This window comes from Leptopilina heterotoma, unplaced genomic scaffold, assembly GCF_015476425.1.
Source record: "Leptopilina heterotoma isolate Lh14 unplaced genomic scaffold, ASM1547642v1 Lhet_19, whole genome shotgun sequence".
In the NCBI taxonomy this organism is placed as follows: domain Eukaryota; kingdom Metazoa; phylum Arthropoda; class Insecta; order Hymenoptera; family Figitidae; genus Leptopilina; species Leptopilina heterotoma.
The window spans coordinates 1,356,494-1,383,394 of NW_025110908.1; the positions used below are offsets into that span (position 1 = coordinate 1,356,494).

Consider the following 26,901-nt stretch of genomic DNA (forward strand, 5'->3'; position numbering starts at 1 on the left):
TGAAAATAATTGAATGTTGGCGAAGAATTTTGCTATCTATAAAGATAATTGAGATCTTGACGAAATTTAAAAAAAATTTTGAAAAATAATGGAATTTTGGCGATGAATTTTGTTATTTATAACAAATAATTGAGACAACAGATAATTAATTTATAACAGATATTTGAGATCTTGACAACATTTTTTTTAATTTTTGAAAATAATTGAATTTGAGCCAAGAATATTATTATTATTTTTGAAAATAATTGAATTCTTGTAATGAATATTGCTAGTTATGAAAATAATTGAACTTTACAATGAATTTTATTAAAATTTTTGAAAATAATTGAATTTTGGTGAACGAATTTTATGTTATGAAGATAATTGATATCTTGACGAAATTCTTATTTAATATTTGAAAATAATTGAAATTTGGTTATGAATTTTGTTATTTATAAAGACAATTAAAATCTTAACGAATTTTTTTTCAATTTTTAAAAATAATTGAATTTTAATTATTTTTAATACAATTTTAATTAAATTTCTCGAAAAATGTAATTACTCTTAAAAATTTTATTAGAATTCGTCGAAAGAATTTAATTATTTCGAAATTTATTGATAAAATTTTTTATTGAAATAATAGATATAAAGTAAAATTGTAGTTTTCAATTTTTGAAAATAATAATTGAATTGAAATAATGAAAATAATTGTGAAGAAGTATAATATTCTTATAATATAAAATAATGATTTTATGACTTGGTCATCTTTAATTATTATAAAATATGAAGAAATCGATGACTCCGAGTCGAATCACTCCGAACTCGGAGTTATCGATATCTTCATGTTTCATAGTTTTAAAAAAATTTAATGAACTAATATTTCATTCATTGTAAAAAATAACACCAAAATTGATTATTTTAATCTTTTTTGGTGTTAATTTAATCTCAAACACTTTTTAATACCTCACGATTTACTGTGATTATTGAAATCGTCACATTTTAGCTTGAATAATTTTGATTGATAAAAATATGAAGTTGATTATTAATTGTGTGAATTAACGGACCACTAGTTGACAAACGAGGAATCAAATGTTTCCAGGCTATGAAAATAGAGAGGATATTATGTGAAGAAAGATAAATAGAAGCTATATAAATGAAGTTTGTAGCATTATACGATTTTTTCTCGGAGGTAAACAATCACCCATTGTTTGAGTGTAGATAGTTAGGTAAACGAATGTGTCATATGTGTTATTTAGCGGAACGAGACCGATCCATCAGGGCAGTGTTCGTCTCAAAGCACATACACCAGCACCACCCCAGCAGCTAGCGACAACAACCCCCATTCCCCCTTAGCAGCAGCTACAAAAGAATGGAGGGGGGAGGCAGGTATGATTCGCCGTTTCGCCTTTTGCGTTTCGCATTTCGTTGAGTGACGTCGACAGTCGGCTAACAACGGGCTAAAAAATGGAAACAGAGGAGAAATATAGCGAGGATGTAATTATGATTTCCATTGAAAAGTTCGCTTGGACCACCCCTGCGCGTATACGGTATTAACTGACCGTGTCGCATCCTAGCTCTGTCATTCTCGCGCTAATCCCTCTTTTTCTCCGATAATTATGAAAGTCTTCGAACAATGGAAATGCGAGAGCCTGACTTTCCTCTCCACGAGTAAATAATACATCTACGTATATATATACATAAAAGTAAGTATACTCATTGGTCAATTTATCTGCCATTCTATCACTGTGTATATGTATATGGGCTTCAAAAAATTACTTTGAACTCGAGACTGCATTTCACGTTTCGAAAAAATTTCTACACCGAGAATAATACAAGAGATTTCATATTTTTCCGCAAGGAATTCATTTCGTTCCTCTTTTTTCTACTGTCCTTGTGAAATTGACAAAAAACAATTGTAAAAGCAAGGAAAAGATGGGAAAGTGACATTTTTTTTATAAGTCCGCAACGTTTTTAAAAACTACGATAAGAAAAAAAAAATTAGGCTACATAAAGGGAGGGGGGAGGTAAAATTTGATATTTACAGGGTTGCCACAGGTCAGGAAAAGAAAAATTGGTCAAGAAATTCAATTATTTTCAAAAATTGTTATAAAATTTCTTTGCAAAATTCAATTATTTCCATCACAAGAATTCAATTATTTTCACAAATAATAAAATTCTTGTCAGAAATTCAATTATTTTCACAAATAATAAAATTCTTGTCAGAAATTCAATTATTTTCAAAAATTAAATAAAAATTTCGTCAAGATCTCAATTATCTTTAAAAAGCAAAATTCTTCGCCAAAATTCAATTATTTTCAAAAATTGTTATAAAATTCATTGCAAAATTCCATTATTTCCATAACCAGCAATATTCATCACAAGAATTCAATTATTTTTAAAAATTTAAAGAAAAATTGGTCAAGATTTCAATTATCATTATAAATAGGAACAAAATTCATATCCAAAATTGAATTATTTTAGAAAATTAAATAAAAAATTCTTCAAGATCTCAATTATCTTTAAAAAGCAAAATTCTTCGCCAAAATTCAATTATTTTCAAAAATTGTTATAAAATTCATTGCACAAATCAATTATTTCCATAACTAGCAATATTCATCACAAGAATTCGATTATTTTCACAAATAATAAAATTCTTGTCAGAAATTCAATTATTTTCAAAAATTAAAACAAAATTCGTCAAGGTTTTAATTATCTTTATAATAGCAAAATTTTTCTCAAAAACTAAATTATTTTCCAAAATTTTAATAAAATTCAATTTTTTTCATAACTAACAATATACATCACAAGAATATTCCATTATTTTCAAAGGTAACAAAAATTCTTCGCTAAAATTCAATTATTTTAAAAAATTTTTAAAAATCTCAATTATTTACAAATTTTTTCGCAATAATTCAATTATTTTTATAAATAATAAAACTTTTCCCAAAAATTTAATAATTTTCATAAATAATAAAACTCATCGCAGGATGTTAATTATTTTTGATACAATTTTAACCGAATTCCTCGAAAAAAAAAAATTCTTGACACTTTTATAAAAATTTGTCGAAAAATTAAATTATTTAAAAAATTTTTTGTAAAATACTTTATGTGAATTCAATTTCAATAAACATTCAATTATTCAATACATTTTTTTATTATTTCATTTAAATGATTGAATTCTCGTAGAATTTTCTAATAAAAATTTATTTAAAAATAAATTTCAGTTAAAATTTTAAATAATAATTGAATATTAAAAGCATAGTAGAGTGAATTTTTAGAAATAATTGAATTTTGAAAAGGTTTTAATTAAAAATCTTTGATAATTTTAATTTTTCATATTTTAAACTTACATTTCTGTAGAAATAATTTTTTTGATAAAGTTTAATTTCATTTTTTTTCGAAATTGTTTCAAGTTTTTAAGTTCTAAATATATAATTGAAGAATTTGCAGATAATCGAAATTTCGTTAAATTGAATTGTAAACAAATAAATTTGAATATTATCACGGAACTTTTGAAAAAATTATTAAAAATAATTGTCAATTGAATTTCTTCAAAGAATTTTAATACAATTTTTGAAAATAATTATATTTTTCGAAGAATTTACTGAAAATTGGATTAAAAATAATTAACATCCTGTGAAGAATTTTATAATATAGGAGAATAATTGAATTCTTGTAACGAATTTTTATTAGATTTTTTCTAAAAATAATTGAAGTCTTTTGAGAAATTTTATCTATATTTTGAAAATATTTGAATTTCAGCAAAGAATTTCATTATTTGTGAAATGTAATTGAATGCTTGAAAAAATTTTCAAGAATAATTATATTTTTCGAGGAATTTTTTTAAAACTGTATTGGAAATAATTGAAATTAGAATTTGAAATTTTTTGAATATCTTAATTGCTATGGAATAATAATAATAATGATTAAATATTTATTTAAAAAAGATTTGATTGATGTTTTCAAATAATTTTAAAAAATTCTTAAATAAATGTAACAGAACATTTTTTCGAGTATCTAATAATTTTTAGAGTGAATCAGAATATTCTTTAGGGTCAGGGAAAGAGTCAAAATCAGTCAGGAAAAAGTCTGTAAATCAGGGAAAAGTCAGGGCACAGATTTTCTAAGGATATCAAATTGAGACAAAAATTTGGATTAGATTAGATTTTAGATTTAGATTTTACGTTAGATTTATTTACATTAAATAAATAATAATTATTTATACTCAATAACCAAAAGTTGCTATTACTTCATAAAGGATTTTTTCTTCGTGTATTCACTTTTTAAAGACATATTCTTCAATATAACATTAGAATAATTAATTCGCATCAATATAAACGGAAAATAATATTCCTTATTAATGAACTTTCTTCTATTTTCGAAAGCAATGGAACACGTTCATCACCTCAAAAATATAAACATTGAATAATGTCAAAGTAATTAATAATTGATAAAGATTTATAAAAAAGATAGCAGTCGACTTTCAGTGACCTACTGCTGCAAATTTCAGGTCAAATCGAGTTAATTTCAAGGATAATATTTCCAAAAAAAAATTCCATTTGTTTCAAGATATATCTGAAATACTCTCTCTCACTCTCTCAAGACTTGTAAATTAAAAACACATTAAATAATGTAATTTTCCTGTACACAATGTTTAAAAATATATTGATAATCATTTCAATAATTTCTCTATTTATTGTTGAACTGTATCGCATAAATAAATCGCAGTCTTTTTTTTCAGACAACCTACTTACATTTCAAATGATCGATTACAGCTCATGTTTATTTGCAACTTTATTCTTCTCTTGAATTCAATCCGCGTGGCACAATAAACAGTTAATCGATTATTTCGTTCTCTTTAAATTATTTAACGAGCATTTTATTAAATATTATTCCATCAAAAATAATTTTATGTACACTTTGTTCATTATACTACTCTTTAATTTATACATTTTTTCCTATATAATAAAAATACCCAACTCAATAAATTTGTAATTTATTTTAAAAATAAAAGTAAATAAATACTATTTCAATTAAAATTAAAATTAAAATAAAATAAAATACATATTAAATTAAATGAAAATAAAATTAAAATTAAATACCTAAACCTTTAGAGGGCCGGGCCATTTATTTTGACGAATCTTTTTATCGAATTGGACTGAATCCATTTCAAATCAGGCAGGTCGACTAACTTCAAGTTATAGATTTTGCTGTCGCTAAAATATGTTATTGTACATGAAAAATAAAGAGACACGTATTTTTTTATTTTTCAAAAAAGATAAATTTAAAGAAGTTACGCACATTTGAACTTTGAGTGGTAAAACTCGAATGAATAGTGAAAAAAATTTTTTTTGCTTGTCATTTTTTTTCTTTTGAGTATAATTTAATTTTCTTTCTTGGGTCTTGTAGATGGTCTTGTTTTCTTCAAAATCCAGTTTGAAATTTGAAAAAATATTTAAAATTATAAAAAAAGGGGATGATTTTCTGAAAATAAATAAGATTAATTTTCTCAAAAACACCACCTTTTTTTCTATCCAAATTTTTACTACAAGTTCTTAAAATAATTATGAACATTTCCTGTGAATTTCAAGCGGGCTAAACCATTCTGGCAGTCAGGAGAATTTTTTTTTGAAATATCTATTTTTGCAAATTTTTAAATTGTTAACGTTCACGCCAACAATGTTATAGCGATTCATTTGTTTTTAAAAATGCAAGTTAACAATTTGAAAATTTGCTAAAATAGATATTTCAAAAAAAAATTCTCCTGATTGCCAGAATGGTTTAGCCCGCTTGAAATTCACAGGAAATGTTCATAATTATTTTAAGAACTTGTAGTAAAAATTTGGATAGAAAAAAAGGTGGTGTTTTTGAGAAAATTGATCTTATTTATTTTCAAAAAATTATCCCCTATTTCTATAATTTTAAATATTTTTTCAAATTTCAAACTGAATTTTGAAGAGGACAAGACCATCTACAAGACCCAAGAAAGAAAATTAAATTATACTCAAAAGAAAAAAAATGACAAGCAAAACAATTTTTTTTCACTATTCATTCGAGTTTTACCACTCAAAGTTCAAATGTGCGTAACTTCTTTAAATTTATCTTTTTTGAAAAATAAAAAAATACGTGTCTCTTTATTTTTCATGTACAATAACATATTTTAGCGACAGCAATATCTATAACTTGAAGTTAGTCGACCTGCCTGATTTGAAATGGATTCGGTCATTGACTTCTTATTTTTATAAATTTTTTAAAATAAAAAACTACTGTAATTTATGCAAATTTACCGGCCCTCTAAAGGTTAAAATAAAATAAAATAAAAATAAAATTGGAAAAAGCTATTAATATTTTGAATTTATCGAAAATTGCAAATTGAAAATTGAAAATTGAGGAAAGATAATGAAATAATACTAATTTGAATGTAATTCAGGAAAAATAGTAATTCTGAATAGTGAAAACTCAATTTAAGAGACAGGAAGCTCGAGGAAAGCGAATCTACGCGAGGAAAAGGGTGCCATTCTCCTCCGGGGGAAGCCGCAGACGGAGGCCGGTAAACAAACAGTGAAAATAATATAATTTACAGGGGATTAGGAATACTCAGCGATGCAAGGGTGTAGAGAAAGGGTTTCAGTGCATGGAATAACTGTTTCTGGTTATAATTGATATCCTGGCAAAGCTCTATAATCCCTGAGATCGCAAACTCACGATAGTGTGCGCGCACAATCCTCTCACTCTAAATGTCCTCAAAATTTATATATTTTAGTGAAAAAAAAGAAACGAAAAATTTAAATTAGCATAAAAGTAACACACCGCATTATTACTTATTCACACTATATCGAATGCAGGGAGAAAATTTATCACTTTTTTTTTCTTTCATGAAAATATTTTTTACCCCTAATAAGCGGTCGTTCATAAACTAAATCAGGGTTGCCACCAAAAATTTATTTTCTTTTTCTCTGATTTCCAAACGTTTTCCTGACTGATTTTGTTTTTTTTACTGACCCCAAAGAATATTCTCGATTCACTCTAAAAATGATTAGATACTCGAAAAAATGTTCTATTACATCTATTTAAGAACATTTTTAAATTACCTTGAAAACGTCAATAAATTCTTTTTTGAATAAATATTTAATCATTATTATTATTATTTCAAATGTTCTATTACATTTATGTAAGAGTTATTTTAAAATTATTTGAAAACATCAATAAATTCTTTTTTAAATAAGTACATATTTAAATATTATTAATATTATTCCATAGAAATTAAGATATTAAAAAAATTTCAAATTCTAATTTCAATTATTTTCAATACAATTTTAAAAAAATTCCTCGAAAAAAATAATTATTCTTGAAAATTTTTTGCAAGGATTCAATTACATTTCACAAATAATGAAATTCTTCGATGAAATTCAAATTTTTTAAAAATATATGTAGGTAAAATTTCTCAAAAGACTTCAATTATTGTTAAAAAATATAATAAAATTTGTTACAAGAATTCAATTATTCTCCTATATTATAAAATTCTTCACAGGATTTCAATTATTTTTAATACAATTTTAAGCAAATTCTTCGAAAAATGTAATTATTTTCAAAAATTGTATTAAAATTTTTCGAAGGAATTCAATTATTAATTATTTTTAATAATTTTTGCAAAAGTTCCTTGATAATTTGCAAATTTATTTGTTTGCAATTCAATTTTATGAAATTTCGATTATCCACAAATTCTTCAGTTAAATATTTAGAAATCAAAAACTACAAACAATTTGAAAAAAAATGAAATTAAACTCTTTCGAAAAAATTAATTCTTCAGAATTTAAAAATTAAATTAAATTAAATTTTAAATTTAAATTTTCAAAGATTTTAAATTGAAACCTTTTCAAAACTCAATTATTTCTAAAAATCCACGTTATAATGCTTTTAATATTCAATTATTATCTACAATTGTAAATGAAATTTATTTTTAAATCAATTTTTATTTTAAATAATTGAATTTTTCGACGAATTTTAATAAAGTTTTCAAGAATAATTACATTTTTCGAGGAATTTGATTAAAATTGTATCACAAATAATTAACATACTGCGATGAGTTTTATTATTTATGAAAATAATTGAATTATTGTCAAGATATTTATAGAAAATTTGTAAATAATTGAATTCCTGTGAAATTTTTATTATTTTATGAAAATAATTAAATGTTTGCCAAGAATTTCATTAAAATTTTTGAAAATAATTAAATTTTTGAGACAAATTTTATTATTTTTTGAGATAATTGAAATTTTGATGATAATCTTTTCAAAATTTTTGAATTTCTGCGAAAAATTTTTGTTACTTTTGAAAATAATTTATTTCTTGTAATGTATATTTTGTTAGTTATGAAAATAATTAAATTTTATAATAAATTTTATTAAAATTTTAGAAAATAATTAAATTTTTGCGAAAAGTTTTGCTATGTATAAAGATAATTAAAATCTTGACAAAGTTTTTTTTTAATTTTTAAAAATATTTGAAGATCTGACAAGAATTATATTATTTGTGAAAGTAATTGAATTATTGTGATGAATATTGTTAGTTATGAAAATAATTGAACTTTACAATGAATTTTATAACAATTTTTGAAAATAATTGAATTTTGGCGGAGAATTTTGCTTTTTAAAGATAATTGAGATCTTGACGAAATTTTTATTTAATTTTTGAAAATAATTGAATTTTGGCGATGAATTTTGCTAGTTATGAAAATAATTGAATTTTTCAATGAATTTTATAACAATTTTTGAAAATAATTGAATTTTGACGAAGAATTTTGCTTTTTAAAGATAATTGCGATTTTGACGAAATTTTTATTTAATTTTTGAAAATAATTGAATTTTGGCGATGAATTTTTCTCCTATTTATAAAGATAATTGAAATCTTGACGAATTTTTTTTTTATTTTTTGAAAATAATTAAATTTTTTTGATGAATATTGCTAGTTATGAAAATAATTGAATTTCGCAATGAATTTTATAACAATTTTTTTCAGTATTTTAATAAAAAAATCCCTGACTTTTCCTGATTTGCCTGACCAATTTTTCTTTCCCTGACCTATGGCATCCCTGTAAATAGCAAATTTTACCTCCTCCCTCCCTTTATGTATAGCGTAATTTTTTTTTCTCAACGAAATAAAATACTTGATTGAAGCATAATTTTTCCCCTAAGTGAATAAATTGAATTTTTTTTAATTCCTTTTATTTAACAACAATTTAGAGAAAACAAAGTTTGCAATATTTTTCAAGATAGGAAGCTTTTGGTGATATCAAGTTTCATAAAAAAAAAATTTCTTGATCGTATTCATATTTTGGAAGTAGGTGTACAATATAAGAGTGGAGGAAGTGCCAAGAGAAGGTATTTGGTGTCGGGTAAAAGAGCGCGGTTTTCTTTCTGATAGCAAACACCGAGTATCGATCTGGTAAACAACTATTGTAGGGAAGTACACGGTAAAACCCTCATATCTTTCTTCATACTAGAATCTCGCCCTCTTATCCGCAACAACATCAATATGCTATCTTTTTATACCTATATTTATCCAGGTCGAAATGAAAGTTTACTTCCTTTAATAGCCATTTCATTTACATCTTAAATGATTGTTGAGGAAAATATAGATTCCTTATTTCTTCCTATCTTTTCAAGAAACGTTTTTTCGGATCCATTTTTTTTGTATCCTAATTGCAAATTTTTTTTTATTCCTTTGTTTATTTTTGTTAATTAATTTCATTTATTTTTTTTTGTATTGACAGAAATTGACAGAATTTGACAGAAATTGATTTACGAAAACATAATTTTTTATATACATATTTTTATTCTATGTTTATTCGTCTGTAGAGGAATTAGGATATTATTTCTTTTTTTTTATATCTAAATTAACCGACGTGCAGTGAATAAAAAGTGTCGTCAAAATTGATTTACCGAGTGTCAAATGAATTGCATTGGTTTTCGCCCAATATGCAGCAGGGCAATAGTGCAATCGCGAGAGACACGTTGCTATACATAAAAACAAACCGTGAGTGAGAATAAAATCCATTGCTAAAATGTGCAACAGGTGTCGGACTCTATTGAGTCTTTTTGGTCCGATGAAATGTGCGAAAAGACTAACTAATTGTTAATTCTTTCATGTATGTGACAGAATATCATTGATAACCTTTCGATAAAATTCCCGTAACCGTTTCTTAAGAAAGTCCTAAGTTCCAAAGCCGCGGTCTCTTATCTTCTACAATTTACTGAAAAATAACTGCAAAATTCAAGAAACTTTTATTTTTTCTCTGAAATTCTAATTTCTATCTTTTCTTCTTTTGTTTCTTCTTTTAGTTTCTTCTTTTAATTTCAGAAATTGTAGTTTCTTTTCTGAACTCTAGTCTCTTTCTGCAACATTAGCAGGGTTGAAATTTTGTAAAAGTTCAATTTTAAATTAATTTAATTAGAAATAGTAAAAAAAAACATTAGATTTAAAAAAAAAAATTTAAACTAAAATTCTTCTGAAATTAGTTAAATTTTTTAATATATGTATTTAATTGATTATTAAAAATAATGGATTTATAGAAGAATTTTTGTTAAAAACACTGGAACAAATTGAATTTTGAAGCAATTACAAATGATTGCCGAAATTCAATTATTTTCAAAAATAGTAAAATTCTTTTCAGAAATTCAATTATTTTTAAAAATTTTAATAAAATTCTTGGCAAAATTTTAATTATTTTCAAAAACTTTCCTCAATTCAATGATTTTAATAATTTACTAATACTTTTATAAAAATTCCTAAAAGAATTCAATTAGTTAACAAAAATTTTAATAAAATTCTACGCAAACATTTAATTATTTTCATAAATAATAAAAATTTCACAGGAATTCAATTATTTACAAATTATTATTCAATTATTTTCATAAATAATAACATTTTTCATAGGAATTCAATTATTTTCATAAATAATAAAACTCAATTATTTTTAATACAATTTTAATTGAATTCCTTTGAAGAATGTAATTATTCTTGAACATTTTATTAAAATTTATCAAAGAAATTCAATTATTTTAAAAACCTTTGCTAGAATTTATTTCTTAGAAATTAACTATTATATTCAAAACATTTTTAATTAAATTTCTTTAAAGAATAAATTATTTTCAAAAATTTTAATGAAATCCTTTGCGTAACAATTCAATTCTTACAAAATAATTTTAATAAAATTCTTCGCATAAATCCAATTATGTTGAAAAATTCACAAAAAATGTTGTCAAAATGTCAATTATTTTTATAAATAAGCAAAATTCTTCTCAGAAATTTAATTATTTTAAGGAATTTTAATAAAATTCTTTGCAAAATTCAATTATTTTCATAAATAATATTATTCATCACAAGAATTCAATTACTTTCAAAAATTTTAACGAAAATCTTGTCAATAATTCAATTATCTTTGTAAATAATAAAATTCTTAAGAGAAATTCAATTATTTTTTGGAATTTCAAGAAAAATTCTTTACAGAATTCAATTATTTACAAAAATTTTAAAGAAAATCTTGTCAAGAATTAAATTATCTTAATGTATCTTCCCAGAAATTTAATCATTTTTAGGAATTTTAATAAAATTCTTTGCAGGAATTAAATTATTTTCACAAATAATAAAATTCTTTTCCAAAATTCAATTATTTTTAGGAATTTTAATAAAATTCTTTTTAAAATTCAATTATTTTCACACATAATGAAATTCTTTACAAGCATTAAATTATTTTCATAATCAATAAAATTCTTCGTAGAAATTAAATTATTTTAAAAAAATTTCATTAAAATTCTTCACAGGAATTTAATTACTTAAATAATTTTTACTAAAATTCATTTCAAAAATTTAATTATTTTCATAAATAGTAAAATTTCTTTTGAGGATTTAATTATTTTTATCGAAGAATTTCAATTATTTATAATACAATTTTTAACAAATTTCTCGAAAAATGCAATTGTTCTTAAAAATTTTATTAAAATTTGTCAAGAGAATTGAATTATTTAAAAATTTGTTGCTAAAATTCTTTATGAAAATTCAATTTTAAGAAACATTCAATTCTTTAATAAAATATTTATTTTTATAGTTAAATAATTGAATTCTCGTAGAATTTTCTAATAAATATTGATTTAAGAATAAATTTCAAATTAAAATCTTTGACAATTTGAACTTTTCATACTTTTAATTAAGAATTCTATAGAATTAATTTTTCTCAATAAGTTTAATGGAATTTTTTTTTAATTATTTGAAGTTTTTAATTTCTAATATATTTAATTGAAGAATGTCAGAAAAATCGAAATTTTGTAAAATTAAATTTGTAAACAAAAGAGTTTGAATATTTTCAAAGAAATTTTTCAAAAATTATTTAAAATTATTATTGAATTTCAAATTTTTGAATATCTTAATTTTTATGAAAAAAAAAATGATTAAATATTTATTTTAAAATGAAGTTATTGATGTTTTAGAATAATTTTCTTTTTAAAAATCTGGAAAAATTCCGTTTTTTAACCTCGAAAACCTGGAAAAGGCAGGGAATTTGAAAAGAGCAAAAGCATGGCAACCCTGAATTAGTATCTTCAGAACTTTACTTATTTTTCATTGAAGTGAATTTTGATTTTTTAATGCAAAAAAAAAGATTAAATGTAAAAACAGAAATGGCAAATAGTATAAAAAGCAAACAAACAAGTAAATAAAAGCATCTGGTAAATAAATGGAGACATAAGAAATTATTGGGAAACTGGAGTATATGTATAGTGTTGCAAATAGTTTGTGGTACCAAGTGCTATCACTTATCGAGATCGGAGTTCTACTTTGAAAACAGGGGCAATAACAAACAAGCTGAGGAATCAAACGTTTGACACAAACCAGACTGGGGGAATTTCACTTTCAGTTGAATCGATGCCTATGGAGAATGCTTCACTGAAAGACAATGCAGCAGAGAACTGTGCTTTTGATCTGAAATTAACCATGTCGTACCATTACACAACTACATTATGTTTCCAACTAAATAACAAACAGATACTTGTCGCTTCTACTCGTTATGTATGCATTTAATAGTTTATTGAATGCGATGCAGTGACAGTTACAGAATTAGAAAAACACCTTCTTTTCCAGAAAGTTCTTTCTCTAAAAATTCGGTTATTTTCGCTTGCTCTTCAAAAAGAATTATAGTTGTCTTCTTCCTTAGAACGAGCCATAGGGTACATTACTTTTAAAATGTATAAAAAATCATAAGGGGTCTTCCATAAACCACGTGGTCCCATTTTTTTGAAATTTCAACATGTGACATGCTGTTACATATATTAGCACCATTCCAAGTCAAAGACTCGGAGTGATCTTTATCTTTTATTTTTTATCCTTTGAGTGTTGTATATAGTAATTTTTTTATAAAACATGAAGATAAGGGTCATAAGTGATCCAGGGTGGCCTAGTGTCCTGGCCTGACCTAGTGCCCAGGGTGGACACTATAGTAGCCACCATTTATTTTGATGAATCTTTTTATCGCATTGACTTCTTAATTATAAATTTTTTTAAATAATCCACTACTAAAATCTGTGCAAATTTACCGGCCCTCTAAAGGTTAAGTTATCCTAAGTTATCCTTATCTTGATGTTTGATTAAAAATTCACTACATACAACATCCGATATTTATCATCAACATTTTATACCATAAGTAATACCTTCTCAAGTGATGAGAATGTAAAAATAAATTCACAAAAGAAAATCATAAAAGAAAAGTGTATTTATTGCAAAAGATAAAATAAGTGAAATACATTTATAAATATTGCATAAAAGACATTTTCATATAAAAAGAATATATACAAGAAAAGTGTAACAAAAACAAAAATAATTCTGCTAAAAGTGGCGGAGAGTTAGAAGCTATACACAGCGCGATTCTATGAATGTCGAAAGGGAGGGAACTGTGTTTGTATAAAGTGCGCCGACTCAGTTCAGTACGCGTGGTTTCGCGATGCGGAGGGTTTCGTATAGCCAAAACGTTACAGTCGGACGGCATCCACCGGTGCGCGAACCCCATCCGCACGGCCACGCGTTCGCTTATATTTCAAAAAAAGAAAGTTAGGTTCTTTCGAATCAGGGTTGTTTTTATCAGACAAAAATCACGAGATTGTCAAAAAAATTTTTCTTGCCCTTCACACGGTCTCAGACGTCGTTGGTCAAAAATTAAATTTGTGACCAAATAGCAACACGTGGCGGCTAGGCACGAGAGAGAGGGGGGAGGGGTGACATAGCTAGGCAAAAGAGGGAGAGAGGAGAGAAAGAGGTAGGCAATGAGAAATGGGGGAGGGAGAAGGTCAGGAGAGGGGGTAGAGAGAAAATACACTCTTGCTTCTATAAGGGCCAAAAAAGAGAAAACAAAAGAAAAGCAAAGAGAAAAATGGATTGAGAAAGAGAAGAAGAATAAGAGAAATCGCGCGAAAATTCCTCTACTCTCTTGTACTTACTTTCTTCCTTCTTGGCTTTTTTCTTCTTTTTTTTGATTCTAGTTTCCTTCTCTTTAATTTTGGTTTAAATTTCCACTTTTTCCGAATTTCTAACAATAATTTACCTTTCTTTTCTTTTGGGTTTTGTTTGTTTTCTTAAAAAAAAAAATTTTAACCTACCTTCTTCTCTAATTCTGATTAAAACTGGTCAAGGACGGACAAACGAGCGACAACGACGAACGAGTCGACGAGGAAGCGGGAAATGCTGGAGCCACGCTGGAGACCCGTCCAGGTAGAGAAAAACAAACAAAAAAAAAAAAAAAAACTCGTGCCTTGATAGATAGAATTTCATCTGTTGTCTGCTTTTTCGCCTGCTTGAACGTGAAAACACTTTATTCCAAAATCGCACTGTTTTTGCCTGTATTTCGCACCCTCACCCTCAAAAGCGTTGTTCCGCCACGTGCGTCGCACCGGCTACTATACGTCTGCTTCAGTTCTCATATGTTACAATTTTTTTTTTCCTTTTTTTAAAAAAAAGCCTTTCTTCGTATATCGCCCTTCAGTTGTCGATCTTTTCATATTCTTTCTCACTGTAGTTTAATATTCTGTTTATTATACCCTTAATATTCCGTAATTATTGGCATTTTTAGAAAATTAAATTCTATTTGGGTTGTGTTCTGCCGGAAGTAAGTTGATTGTTGTACGTAGGTAGTTGTTTGAAAACAAGGGATTTCTATTTGTTGTTTTAATTCCTTGTTTCCTTGATAGTTCTTTTGAATTTTAAGTACTTTTGTCTTCTAACTTTATTCTGTGTCAATTTTCAAAAAAATACCAGTTTGCGCTAATTTTAGTTAAATTAACCCTCCGTCGTCACTTGGGTCCAGCTGGACCTCTAGGCTTTTCGTCTTTATTCTAAATTATTTATAAATTAAAGGGCCGGCCATAAACTACGTTACCATTTTTTTTTCTTTTCAGACCCTCTACGTTACCATTTTGTTAAATGTATTTTTATACCATTTTGGACCCTAAATTGGTAACGTAGTTTATGTATTAAACTAGAAACTTGTTTCATAAACTTCGTTAACGATTTCCAAAGAAAGCGTAAAAAATCTCCCCTAGAATATTTTGGAATCATAGAAAAAAAGCATCTGATCGACATCGGAAATTGTATCGGACGGAGGGTTAAACATTTTAATAAATGACTATAAAACTAAATGACTAAAAATAATTTAAACATAAATTATATCTAAACATAAATTATATCATATTAAGAAGAAATTGAAAATTTTTAAAAATAGGTTCCAAATTAGAGCTGATTTCGGTGTTAAAATAGAATCAAATTACGATTTAGTACCAACGTTGGTACTAAATTAGTACCTTTCTTTTTGCAGTGATTTAGTATTTAAGGATTAGAAAATTAATGAAAATGAAAATAAATTGAGCCAATTTTATGGTTCTTGAAGTACAGTAGTGAAAACTTGCTTTTTTTTATTAAATTTTCCTAAAATCGAAAACATCGAATTATTAGAAATGGAATTAAAAAGAAAATCCAAGTTCCCTCTGCCATAATAGACGGAGAGCTAGCTACATAAAAATGCATGTTATAAGGTACATGAAAAATTAATATTTAGATAGGTTCCATTTGAGTCCCTAAGTACCGAATGCGAAGTCTGCCTGCGCGTTCTGGAAGATTAAGCCCGCGAATTGACGGTCGAAAATGATAAATTTGATAAGGAAAACATGTGATAAAGGTCATGGATAAAAGTTATAAAATTTAAAAGTATTTATCACCAGTAAGCTTATAAAATTTTGGCAGACAATTTTTTGGACGACAAAGTATTGGCAGACAGTGTCAAAGTTGCGTAATCCGTAGTGAAAAAAAGATCATAAGAGTCATGGCTAAAAATTAATGGAAATAGTTAATGAACTCTTATGGAAGCTATATGTCAAGTGGCAGACAAAAATTCGGATGATAACATCGAGGCAGACAACGATAAAAAGCGCGGTTCCCATGCGATTTCGCTGATTTCGCGCTATTTGCACTAAATAGTTAATTTTTGAAAAATGTGAAATTTTTTTGGGCTACATTAATTTTTAAACATAATTTAATGATTTTATAAACTTTTGAATGAATATGATTTATTTTAAATTAAATTTTTTATAAAAATAAAAAAAATAAAAATTGAAAATGTGATTTTTGTATAGAATTATTAATTTTTTTAATAAATAGATAATAGATTGAAACTTCTGAGAAAAATGTATCCTAATTTAAAAAAAGAAAGAGCAAAATCGGTCAGTTGGTTTAAAAGTTAGAGCAACTTTTCAGAATTTGAAAAGTTGGTATCAATTCTGGCGTGAGCGATTGCTGCCGCGTGTCGCTGGATTCCCCCACTCTGCCCACCTAAGGAAGGTAAAATCTCGCACTCACTTTTACCTCTATTTTAAACAACTAAATAGTGCAGTATGGATTCCATAATTTTTTTGGTAATAGTGTTGTTAAGAATCTTTATATTTGTATAAAAAAAATTGTAAAATGTTAATAAATAAAATGTCACGATTAGAAATATTTAAAAAAAATTATTTCCCCCCCCCTTGGAGTTAGGTGCAATTTTTTTCTTTTAAAATTTCAAAAAAATATGTTTAATTAAATTACTTTTTTTCCCGATATTATGAAACAAAAATTGGCTGAGATACGCTTAATTGTTTATAGTGGGAAATATTACCTCTTTTCTGCAACTATTTTTATGCAAATAAACAAGAAAAATCATTTAGTGTGTATATGTAAAGGATAGATCTCATCTTCGCAAGTGAAACGATATTTTGAAAAATGTGATTTTTTGAGTTTCCTTCATTTTTCATACATAAAAAGAAACATTGTTTTTAGTAAACAAATGGATTTATTTAAAAACTATTTATCCCATTGGGCTCAAATTTGATACACTCTTTAAAGGTATCAAGGGCAATACTTTCTGTCAGTTTAAAAGTCATCTCATTAAAATTAAACAAATTATTAAACAATTAAGAAATTGCAATTTTTATCTGTTTAAATTAATTTTCTCATGAACAAATAATTGAAAATTTTTTGCGACCTATCATTTTATATGTCTTTTTAAGCTCTATCTCATTAAAATTAAACAAATTATTAAACAATTAAGAAATACAGTTAATAGTGATTTTGAGAATATAAGGAGTGTCATATGTGATTTATTAATTTCACTCTACAATAGTGTTTTGTATTCGGTAAATTTATACATACAATGTTAACTTTTTGAAGTAAATTTACTAAATTAATTTACTTAATTATTAAATACTAATTTTTATTTCGCCAAATAATATTTACCTCAATGTTTATAATAAATTTTCTACGAAAGACTGTAATAATAATATAATTATGCACACTTAACCTTAAATTATAAGTTTTATATTATACTTTCCTGATAATATGAACTTATCAATTAATAGCATAAATTTTTTAATTGTATAAAATAGAATCTTATGCTTCATTATTTACATCTGATTCAATTTCCTCCACATCTTCTTCACTGTCGCACTCGATATCATCCTCAGATTCGATTTCATTTATGTCAGCTGAAAAATGAAAACAATTAATAACTCATACTTTTAATAAATAAAATTGTCAGTGTATGTATAAAGATTTGTACCTTCAGACTCTTCTTGATTGGATTGATTAATTTAAACAGATAAAAATTGCAATTTCTTAATTGTTTAATAATTTGTTTAATTTTAATGAGATGACTTTTAAACTGACAGAAAGTATTGCCCTTGATACCTTTAAAGAGTGTATCAAATTTGAGCCCAATGGGATAAATAGTTTTTAAATAAATCCATTTGTTTACTAAAAACAATGTTTCTTTTTATGTATGAAAAATGAAGGAAACTCAAAAAATCACATTTTTCAAAATATCGTTTCACTTGCGAAGATGAGATCTATCCTTTACATATACACACTAAATGATTTTTCTTGTTTATTTGCATAAAAATAGTTGCAGAAAAGAGGTAATATTTCCCACTATAAACAATTAAGCGTATCTCAGCCAATTTTTGTTTCATAATATCGGGAAAAAAAGTAATTTAATTAAACATATTTTTTTGAAATTTTAAAAGAAAAAAATTGCACCTAACTCCAAGGGGGGGGGAAATAATTTTTTTTAAATATTTCTAATCGTGACATTTTATTTATTAACATTTTACAATTTTTTTTATACAAATATAAAGATTCTTAACAACACTATTACCAAAAAAATTATGGAATCCATACTGCACTATTTAGTTGTTTAAAATAGAGGTAAAAGTGAGTGCGAGATTTCACCTTCCTTAGGTGGGCAGAGTGGGGGAATCCAGCGACACGCGGCAGCAATCGCTCACGCCAGAATTGATACCAACTTTTCAAATTCTGAAAAGTTGCTCTAACTTTTAAACCAACTGACCGATTTTGCTCTTTCTTTTTTTAAATTAGGATACATTTTTCTCAGAAGTTTCAATCTATTATCTATTTATTAAAAAAATTAATAATTCTATACAAAAATCACATTTTCAATTTTTATTTTTTTTATTTTTATAAAAAATTTAATTTAAAATAAATCATATTCATTCAAAAGTTTATAAAATCATTAAATTATGTTTAAAAATTAATGTAGCCCAAAAAAATTTCACATTTTTCAAAAATTAACTATTTAGTGCAAATAGCGCGAAATCAGCGAAATCGCATGGGAACCGCGCTTTTTATCGTTGTCTGCCTCGATGTTATCATCCGAATTTTTGTCTGCCACTTGACATATAGCTTCCATAAGAGTTCATTAACTATTTCCATTAATTTTTAGCCATGACTCTTATGATCTTTTTTTCACTACGGATTACGCAACTTTGACACTGTCTGCCAATACTTTGTCGTCCAAAAAATTGTCTGCCAAAATTTTATAAGCTTACTGGTGATAAATACTTTTAAATTTTATAACTTTTATCCATGACCTTTATCACATGTTTTCCTTATCAAATTTATCATTTTCGACCGTCAATTCGCGGGCTTAATCTTCCAGAACGCGCAGGCAGACTTCGCATTCGGTACTCAGGGACTCAAATGGAACCTATCTAAATATTAATTTTTCATGTACCTTATAACATGCATTTTTATGTAGCCAGCTCTTAGACTATAATCTTTCTAGTGTAGCATGACCTCGTTTAAATTTATGTGGCGATCCATCAACCTTGTTTGCTTTCCGACTCTTACAGGCTCATGTAATCAGTTTAGTTTTTGGATATGCAATAATGTTATTTGCGAAACAGTAAGCAATAGGCAATGAATATTAGAAATTTAGAACAGTCGAAAACTCTTCAAATCCTAAGTTTGAATTTGCATCTACTTTTTTAAATTCTTTTTTAAATTTTACTTATTTTCGATATTTTTTCATTCAGGTATTAATAATAATCAAAACTATTCTAAAAGTTCACCGTAAAGAAATGAAGGAAACCGTGAAATTTTTCTTGAAATTAGTCAAAATTCAAGTATTAATTTTAAATAGTGGACTATCCGTTAACCCTTATTTGCGCAGCACAGTTTTATTGAAAGTATCAAAATTGATATTCAATGTGTATGAAATTGAAACAAAAATTTGGATCAATTTTTAATTTCTTACACATTTTTGATACCTTACGGGAATATTAAAGTATTTGCGAGCTTCAATGGGAAAATTGCATCGACTTTGACGTCCCCTTTAGGGTAAATTCAAAACAGAAAAAATAAAGTCTGAAACCGTTTACATCATTGTTAACTTAACCTTTAGAGGGCCGATAAATTTGCACAAATTTTAGTAGTTTTTTATTAAATAATAAATATAATCAAAATTTAATTTAATCAAAATAAATGGTGGTGGCCACCCCGACCCTCTCAAGGTTGAAGGTTTCAAATTGCGATAAATTGATACCAAAAATTTGAATGAAATGAAAAATTGATCCTAATTTTCGGGTATCAATTTGATCCACTTTAGTATCTATTTAATACTTTCAAAAAAACTGTGCTCTTGAAATCAAAATATTTGATGAGTAGCCTATTTTAAAATTTAAAACTATATAATAACTTTAGGACTAAAAGTAACATTCTCAAGTCTAAGATATAGTTAAAAAAAATTAATTTTACTTTCAGTCCACTTTTGCCAAAAGCCGTTTGATTGTAGTCACTGTTGTCTTGAAAGTATCAAATTTATACTAAAGTAGATCAATTTAAAGCCTAAAATTTGGATCAATTTTTGATTTGCAGTCCACATTTGAACGGTATCAATTCGTTGCAATTTGATACTTTTGAGTTAACAGTGGTAAAAAGTGGACTGAAAGTAGGATTTACTTTTTACAGTCCAAATCCAGAAAAAGAATATTTATAACTTAATCCTCTTGACTTTAAAATTTCCAATTTTAGGATTTTGTTTTTAGGAAATGTTTTTCTTGTCCCCTTTCAGAATTTCGATACATTCTAAGCAATGTTTATTAAAAATAGTTGTCTCTATTTTAAAAATTATTAGTTCAAGCGTAATCTATTTTGTATAGATCCCCAAATAGATTCCTATACAAAATATACATTCTTTAACGTAATTTTAATTTAAAAAATCCAATAATAACAGAATTCTAATAAAAGTGAAAAAGAAGCGTCTATTTATTTCCTAAAATGAAACGCAATAAAAATATTTAGATATTTAAATAAAAAAAACCTTATCTATTAGTATATACAATTGCTTATGAAATTTGAAAAGAGAGTGACGATTCAACTGTTGATTTACACAAATAAAAAAAAAACACGTCAATAAATTCTAAATAAAGACTTCTTATACATAGATAATTTGTTTCTATTTCGTATTGAAGCTGTTTTAGTTTGAAATCGATTTCACCTTCATGAAATATTATTTATTTTTCCCATCAAGTATTTAATTGACTGACAAGCGGTGAAGTCCAAAACGTGTCATTGTTTCTCTCAAGATTTGATAATTCATGAGGAACAATTCGTTGCCCCTCGCATGTCCACAGATAGATGTTGTTCCACTAACCTCGTCTGCATATTGTGAGATTTTAGAAGCTGCTATGAAGTCAATTACAATGTATTGACAAACATATTCTGTTGAATCAATATTTGGTATGGAGTTAATTAATTAGGAAATTAATTTGTCTATCAATCTGTCGAGACTAGGTTTCTATTTTTCCTCCAATTTGTACTTTATAAATAAAAATACCCGGGGGTAAAATTTTAACTCTTAGTTTTCCGAAAAACTCTTGTCATCCTCTTTTGAGTCCCCATAACTATGGATTTTTTCGTGTTTTCAGGTTCAAGTATATACGGAGGGTCCAAACTTTGACTCGGGTAATTTATTTTTAAATACCGTAAGGAATATTGTACAAATTTTCCCAAAACTGTTGGTATAGGAAATGTTTAAAATTGTGCACGAAGAGGTGAATTTAAAACATAAAATGCGGAGACTGCGACAAGTTTTGAAATTTTGTTGCATCGTTTATCTTGAAAGTTGCCAGTTGCAAGGGATAAAAGGGGCTTGGGTGGCGTTTACACATCTAGTTCCATGGTACCTGGGAAAGGAGGTGATTTTTTACGGAGGAAATATATAGTTGATAGAGGAATGATGGGGGGGTGGTGGTGGCGGCGTCGGCGGAGGCAAGAGTCTGCGGGGAGTTCTGAGGTATCTTGGTAGGTGGAACAAGCCAGAGACGGAGGCGGTCCTACCCTTCTTGGGGGCGTTAAAGATGTGGGTGGGGTTGCCACCCTCGCGTCAACCCTTCCCTTCATCCCACCGAAAACCCCCGAGGAGACTCGCTCTGTACCCTTCGATCCCATATTCGCCAATCGACTTACCTTACCCCTCTTTTTCTTACCCGCAAGCTGCTCTATCAATGTGCCATCTGCTAGCTGTTCCTTCGATTTTACCTCGGGTCCAGCTTCTATTTTTGAAAAGTTGATATTTCGGTGTTGTATTTTTTGGGGTACTGACCATGGATCTGATTAGCCTAATGGTTTACTTGTTTTTCTAATGCTACTTATGTTTGGAAATCGGAAATTTATTTTTAGGAGACTTGAAAATTAAGAGTAGTACCAACTCTCGTAAAGTAGGGAGGTTGGTACTTAAGTTAGTGTTGATGGTAATGATTTCGATGACAATCAACAGGTTCATAATTGTATTTGATGATTTTCGCTGACTAGGAGTAGTAGCAGTTGTAGCAACAGCAGAAGCATCCCTTGAAAGGCTGGATGTCGCCCATCTTTTCACCTCCTCCGGAGCTTGCAGCGAGAATGCACACACGTAAGACCTATCTCTGGGCACACATTGAGATCTCGTGCACACACTCGCATCCCCGTTTTCGCGCTTGCTTGGCGCAGCACACAGCAGCATCCCTCTCGGCCACTTCCGGCCAGGTCAGGCTCCACCCACTTTTATATTAATCACGTCTTGGTTCGCTCCTGCCTCTGCTCCCCGTCTTCCTTGCCGGTGAGCGATTTTCTCTCGCAGACGCCTGGGAACCACACCTTTGCCGTTGGCTTATTCATGTCCTTCTGCTACCAACTTTACCTTCCCCACTCCACTCTCCACCCCACCTCACACACAGAGAGAATCGGGAAGCTTGACGACTCCGTTGTAAATGGGCGCTGCACCGATGCGATGTACTTTAGCTATATACTGCCTCATCCACTACATAGCATATTCGTTGGTGGTTCTTGGCAAAGTTTAGGCACAACGACCCCTTGGATTCTCTGACTTTGTGCTGCTGTTGATGGGGTCGTAACGAAACTACGGCAGCTTCTAATAAAAGCGACTAGCGCTGCATTTCCACCTTTTGAACATAGCTATGCTGTATATAGATTTTGGATAAAGTTTCGGGAACTACACGCGATGAATGTTTATTGCTTTCGAAAACTTGGAATCATTTTCTTATATTGCTGCTTGAAGCTCGGATTTAATACAATAAAAACAATCCTGCTCTTTATTTGAAATAGGAAAATGTCAGAGATTTTTTAAGGATGCAAATAGAGACAAAGTACGTTCAAAACGTCAAACTACCCATTTTTATTGCTTTCGGGGTCAAGAAGTTACTTTTAATTTAATTTAACAACATGTTTTTAGTTCCTGTATCAGACAAGTGAGTGACCCTATAGACCAGTGTAGAAATTTTGCCATGGTCCTAATCGGGGCCATATTTAGTATCTGCTATCCAGGTGAAGACTTTGGATAAGTATTTGAAAATTTGACTTGAGAAATGTTTAATACAGATAGTTCGCGATGACGTGCCCTACCTAAATTCATACCCTGTCTCCCAATACCAACATTAGAATAAAAAATATATTTTTTATTCTAACATTGATATTTAGAGCCTAGATTCTCGAACACCATTCGAAGGACACAAACCATAAATCAAAATTGATAAACTTGACAACTACGAAAGTGCTTCTAATTTGCATGAACACCCCGAGCAGAAATGTAAAAACAAGCGCTACATCTTTGAAATTGTAGACCACACCGTGTTCCCCCCCCCCCTCCCGTGTCAGTCAGTGAGAGTTGATCCAAATCGTGTAACTCATCGGGCCCCGCATGTTGAATGGCATTTCACGAGGATAATTTAATGTAACGCGCGTCTCCCATAGATTGCAAATGAATGGCCGGCACATTCCCGTGTCGCAACATCACCAAAGTCATAGATCGGCAAATCATCGAATTCTAGCAGCATCCGACACCGTAACAAATCAACACGAGGACATTCAGCATGTTGACTTACTATATAGTTTCAGCGTCAATGTCTGTTTCTATTGACAATTATACGAATCGTTCGATGACGCATAGTCCAAGCTAGAGCATCACCAAACACATCGCAAAAGGATTGTTATCGTAGAAAATTATTCATTTTTTTTATGAGAGAAAACACCTTTGTTGTATATATGTCAATTGTTCAAATATTTACTAATCATTTACAGTTTGATAAACAGGAATCCACCAAAGTCTCGAATTAGTGAATTATAATATAGATGGATAGATAGCATACACGGATGTAGTCGAGGATGTGGGTGATTTTTCTGAAAGTGTGATACTTTTGTCCTATTTGGAGACATGCAGTGCAAAAATTAAAAAAAAAACTTGAAACTTAAAAGTGATTACAAAGTTACTTAAAACATATCTTAATGTACATCTTAATATAAGATTTATATTACTTAAAGTTACTTAAAACATCTTAATATACATCTTTGTATATAAGTTACAAATAATTGCAAAAATTGAATTATTTTCAAAAGTAATAAAATTCTTTGCAAAAATTCAAGTATTTTTAAATACAAGTTTAAGGTCATGTTATTCAGTGTGACGTTTTTCCATAGTAAAATATATGGGGCACGTGACCACTGAATAACATGACCTTAATAACATTTCATGAAAGAATTCAATTTAAAAAGAAAATTCTTATTAACATTTTTCAAAAGAATCCAATTATTTTCTGAAATTTTAATAAATCGACTTCAAAACAAATCAATTGTTTTTATAAATAGTAAAATTCATCGCAAGAATTAAAATATTTTTTATCAATAAAAAAAAAATCTTCTCAGGAATTCAATTATTTTCAATACAATCATTAACAATTTCGATTGTATATTCAATAAATTAAAGAAATTTTTTAAAAGAATTCAATTATTTTCTAAAAATTTTAATAAAATTATTTTGAAAACTTTCAATTAAAATTATTTTAAGAAACTCCATTCTTTTAAAGAAACTCAAAGAAATTCTTCAAAAGAATTTAATAAAGATTATGAAAAATTTTAATAAAATTCTTCCCAAATTCAATTATTTTCATAAATAAAATTCTTCGAAGAAATTCAATTATTATCATCGAATTTTTTGGTAAAATTCTTTGCAAAAATTCAATGATTGGCAAATTTTTTATATATTTTTTCCGCAATAATTCAATTATTTGCAAACACAATTTGTCATAAAATTTTTCGAAAAAAATCAATATTTAAAAATGATTTTTATAAAATTCTTCGCTAGAATTCAATTATTTTTGTAAATTTTAATAAAATTCGTTGCAAGAATTCAATTATTTCTAAAAATTTTTATAAAATTCGAATGTATTTTTAGAAATAATTGAATTATGAAAAGGTTTCAAATTAAAAATCTTTGAAATGAATCTTTGAAAGAATTTTAGTTAAAAAAATCTAGAAAATAATAATTGAATTGAAATGTTGAAAATAATTTTGAAGAAGTTGCAGTAACAAAATTCTCATAATATGAAATAATGATTTGCAAAAATCAATTACTTTCATAAATAATAAAATTCTTCGCAGAATTTCAATTATTTTTAATTATTCAATTATATTCGTCGAAAAATTCAATTATTTTTATAATTTTCATTAAAATTCTTCAAAAGAATTCAATTATTTTCATAAATAATAAGTTTTAATTCATCGCAGAATTTCAATTATTTTTAATACAATTTTTAATATTTTTATTATATTTCTCGAAAAATTCAATTAATTTTAAAAATTATATTAAAATTTTATGAAACAATTTAAATCATTTATCATTTTGAAAGATTTTAATAAAATTTTTTATGAGAATTTAATTATTTTGAAATTTTTCAATTATTATGTTCATATAATTAACTTCTCAAAGAACTTTTTAATAAGAATTGATTTAGAAATTTATTTTTGCTGTGAAAATTTCAGAAAATATTTAAAAATTTGAAGCGATATTAGTAGAGATTTTTAGAAATAATTTAATTTCAAAAGGATATTAATTAGAAATTTTTGAAAATTTTAATTCCTGTAAAATTGTAATAATATTTAAATATTTATTTGAAATAATAATATTTGAATTATTTTCCTAAAAAATTATTAAAGTTTTGAACAATTTTATTTAAAAATTCTAAAAAAATATTTGAATTTTGGAGAATAATTGCTCATAATTTTTGAAAATAGTTATGGTTTTATATTAAAATTATAGAAAATTTTAATTCCTGCGTGGAAAAATAAGTGCCTATCAATTTGTATTTAAATATTTATTGAACAAAAATTGTTCAAGTTTTGAATAATTAACTTTAGAATTTCTGAAAAAAAATCAGGTACTGAAAAATTGGAATTAAAATTTCTTGAAGATAGTCGAATTCTCGAAAATAATTTTAAAAAATTGAAACAATTGAAAACTTCATCAAATTCCATTGATAAAAAATTTGTATTTTAAATAATTTCATTTTCTGCCTCTTAACAATTATTTTTAAAAAAATTAATAAAGTTCTTCGTAAGAATTCAATTATTTTGGAAATTTTAATAAAATTTGTTGCAAGAATTCAATTATTTAAAAATTTTTTTATAAAATTCGAATGATTTTTTAGGAATAATAATTGAATTCTGAAAAGGTTTCAAATTAAAAATCTTTAAAAATTAAAATTTTAATTAACAATTCTGTGAAATTAA

At 26.8% G+C, this 26,901-nt stretch overlaps 1 protein-coding gene across 3 annotated transcripts in view; it reads left to right on the plus strand.

The window, feature by feature from the left end:
• Positions 1 to 26,901, plus strand: part of LOC122500649 (forkhead box protein P1) — a 447,350-nt gene that overhangs the window by 17,771 nt on the left and 402,678 nt on the right. The window contains exons 1-2 of one of the 3 annotated variants that reach the window (XM_043609673.1): positions 13,996 to 14,281; positions 14,655 to 14,733. The exons of 1 other annotated variant lie outside the window; for it this stretch is intronic. In XM_043609673.1, coding sequence (XP_043465608.1) covers positions 14,704 to 14,733 — 30 coding nt within the window. In that variant the 5' untranslated portion in view covers positions 13,996 to 14,281; positions 14,655 to 14,703. Of the gene's footprint in view, positions 1 to 13,995; positions 14,282 to 14,654; positions 14,734 to 26,901 lie in introns of those variants that run through there. One more of the 3 variants, XM_043609683.1, reaches the window with a different exon arrangement.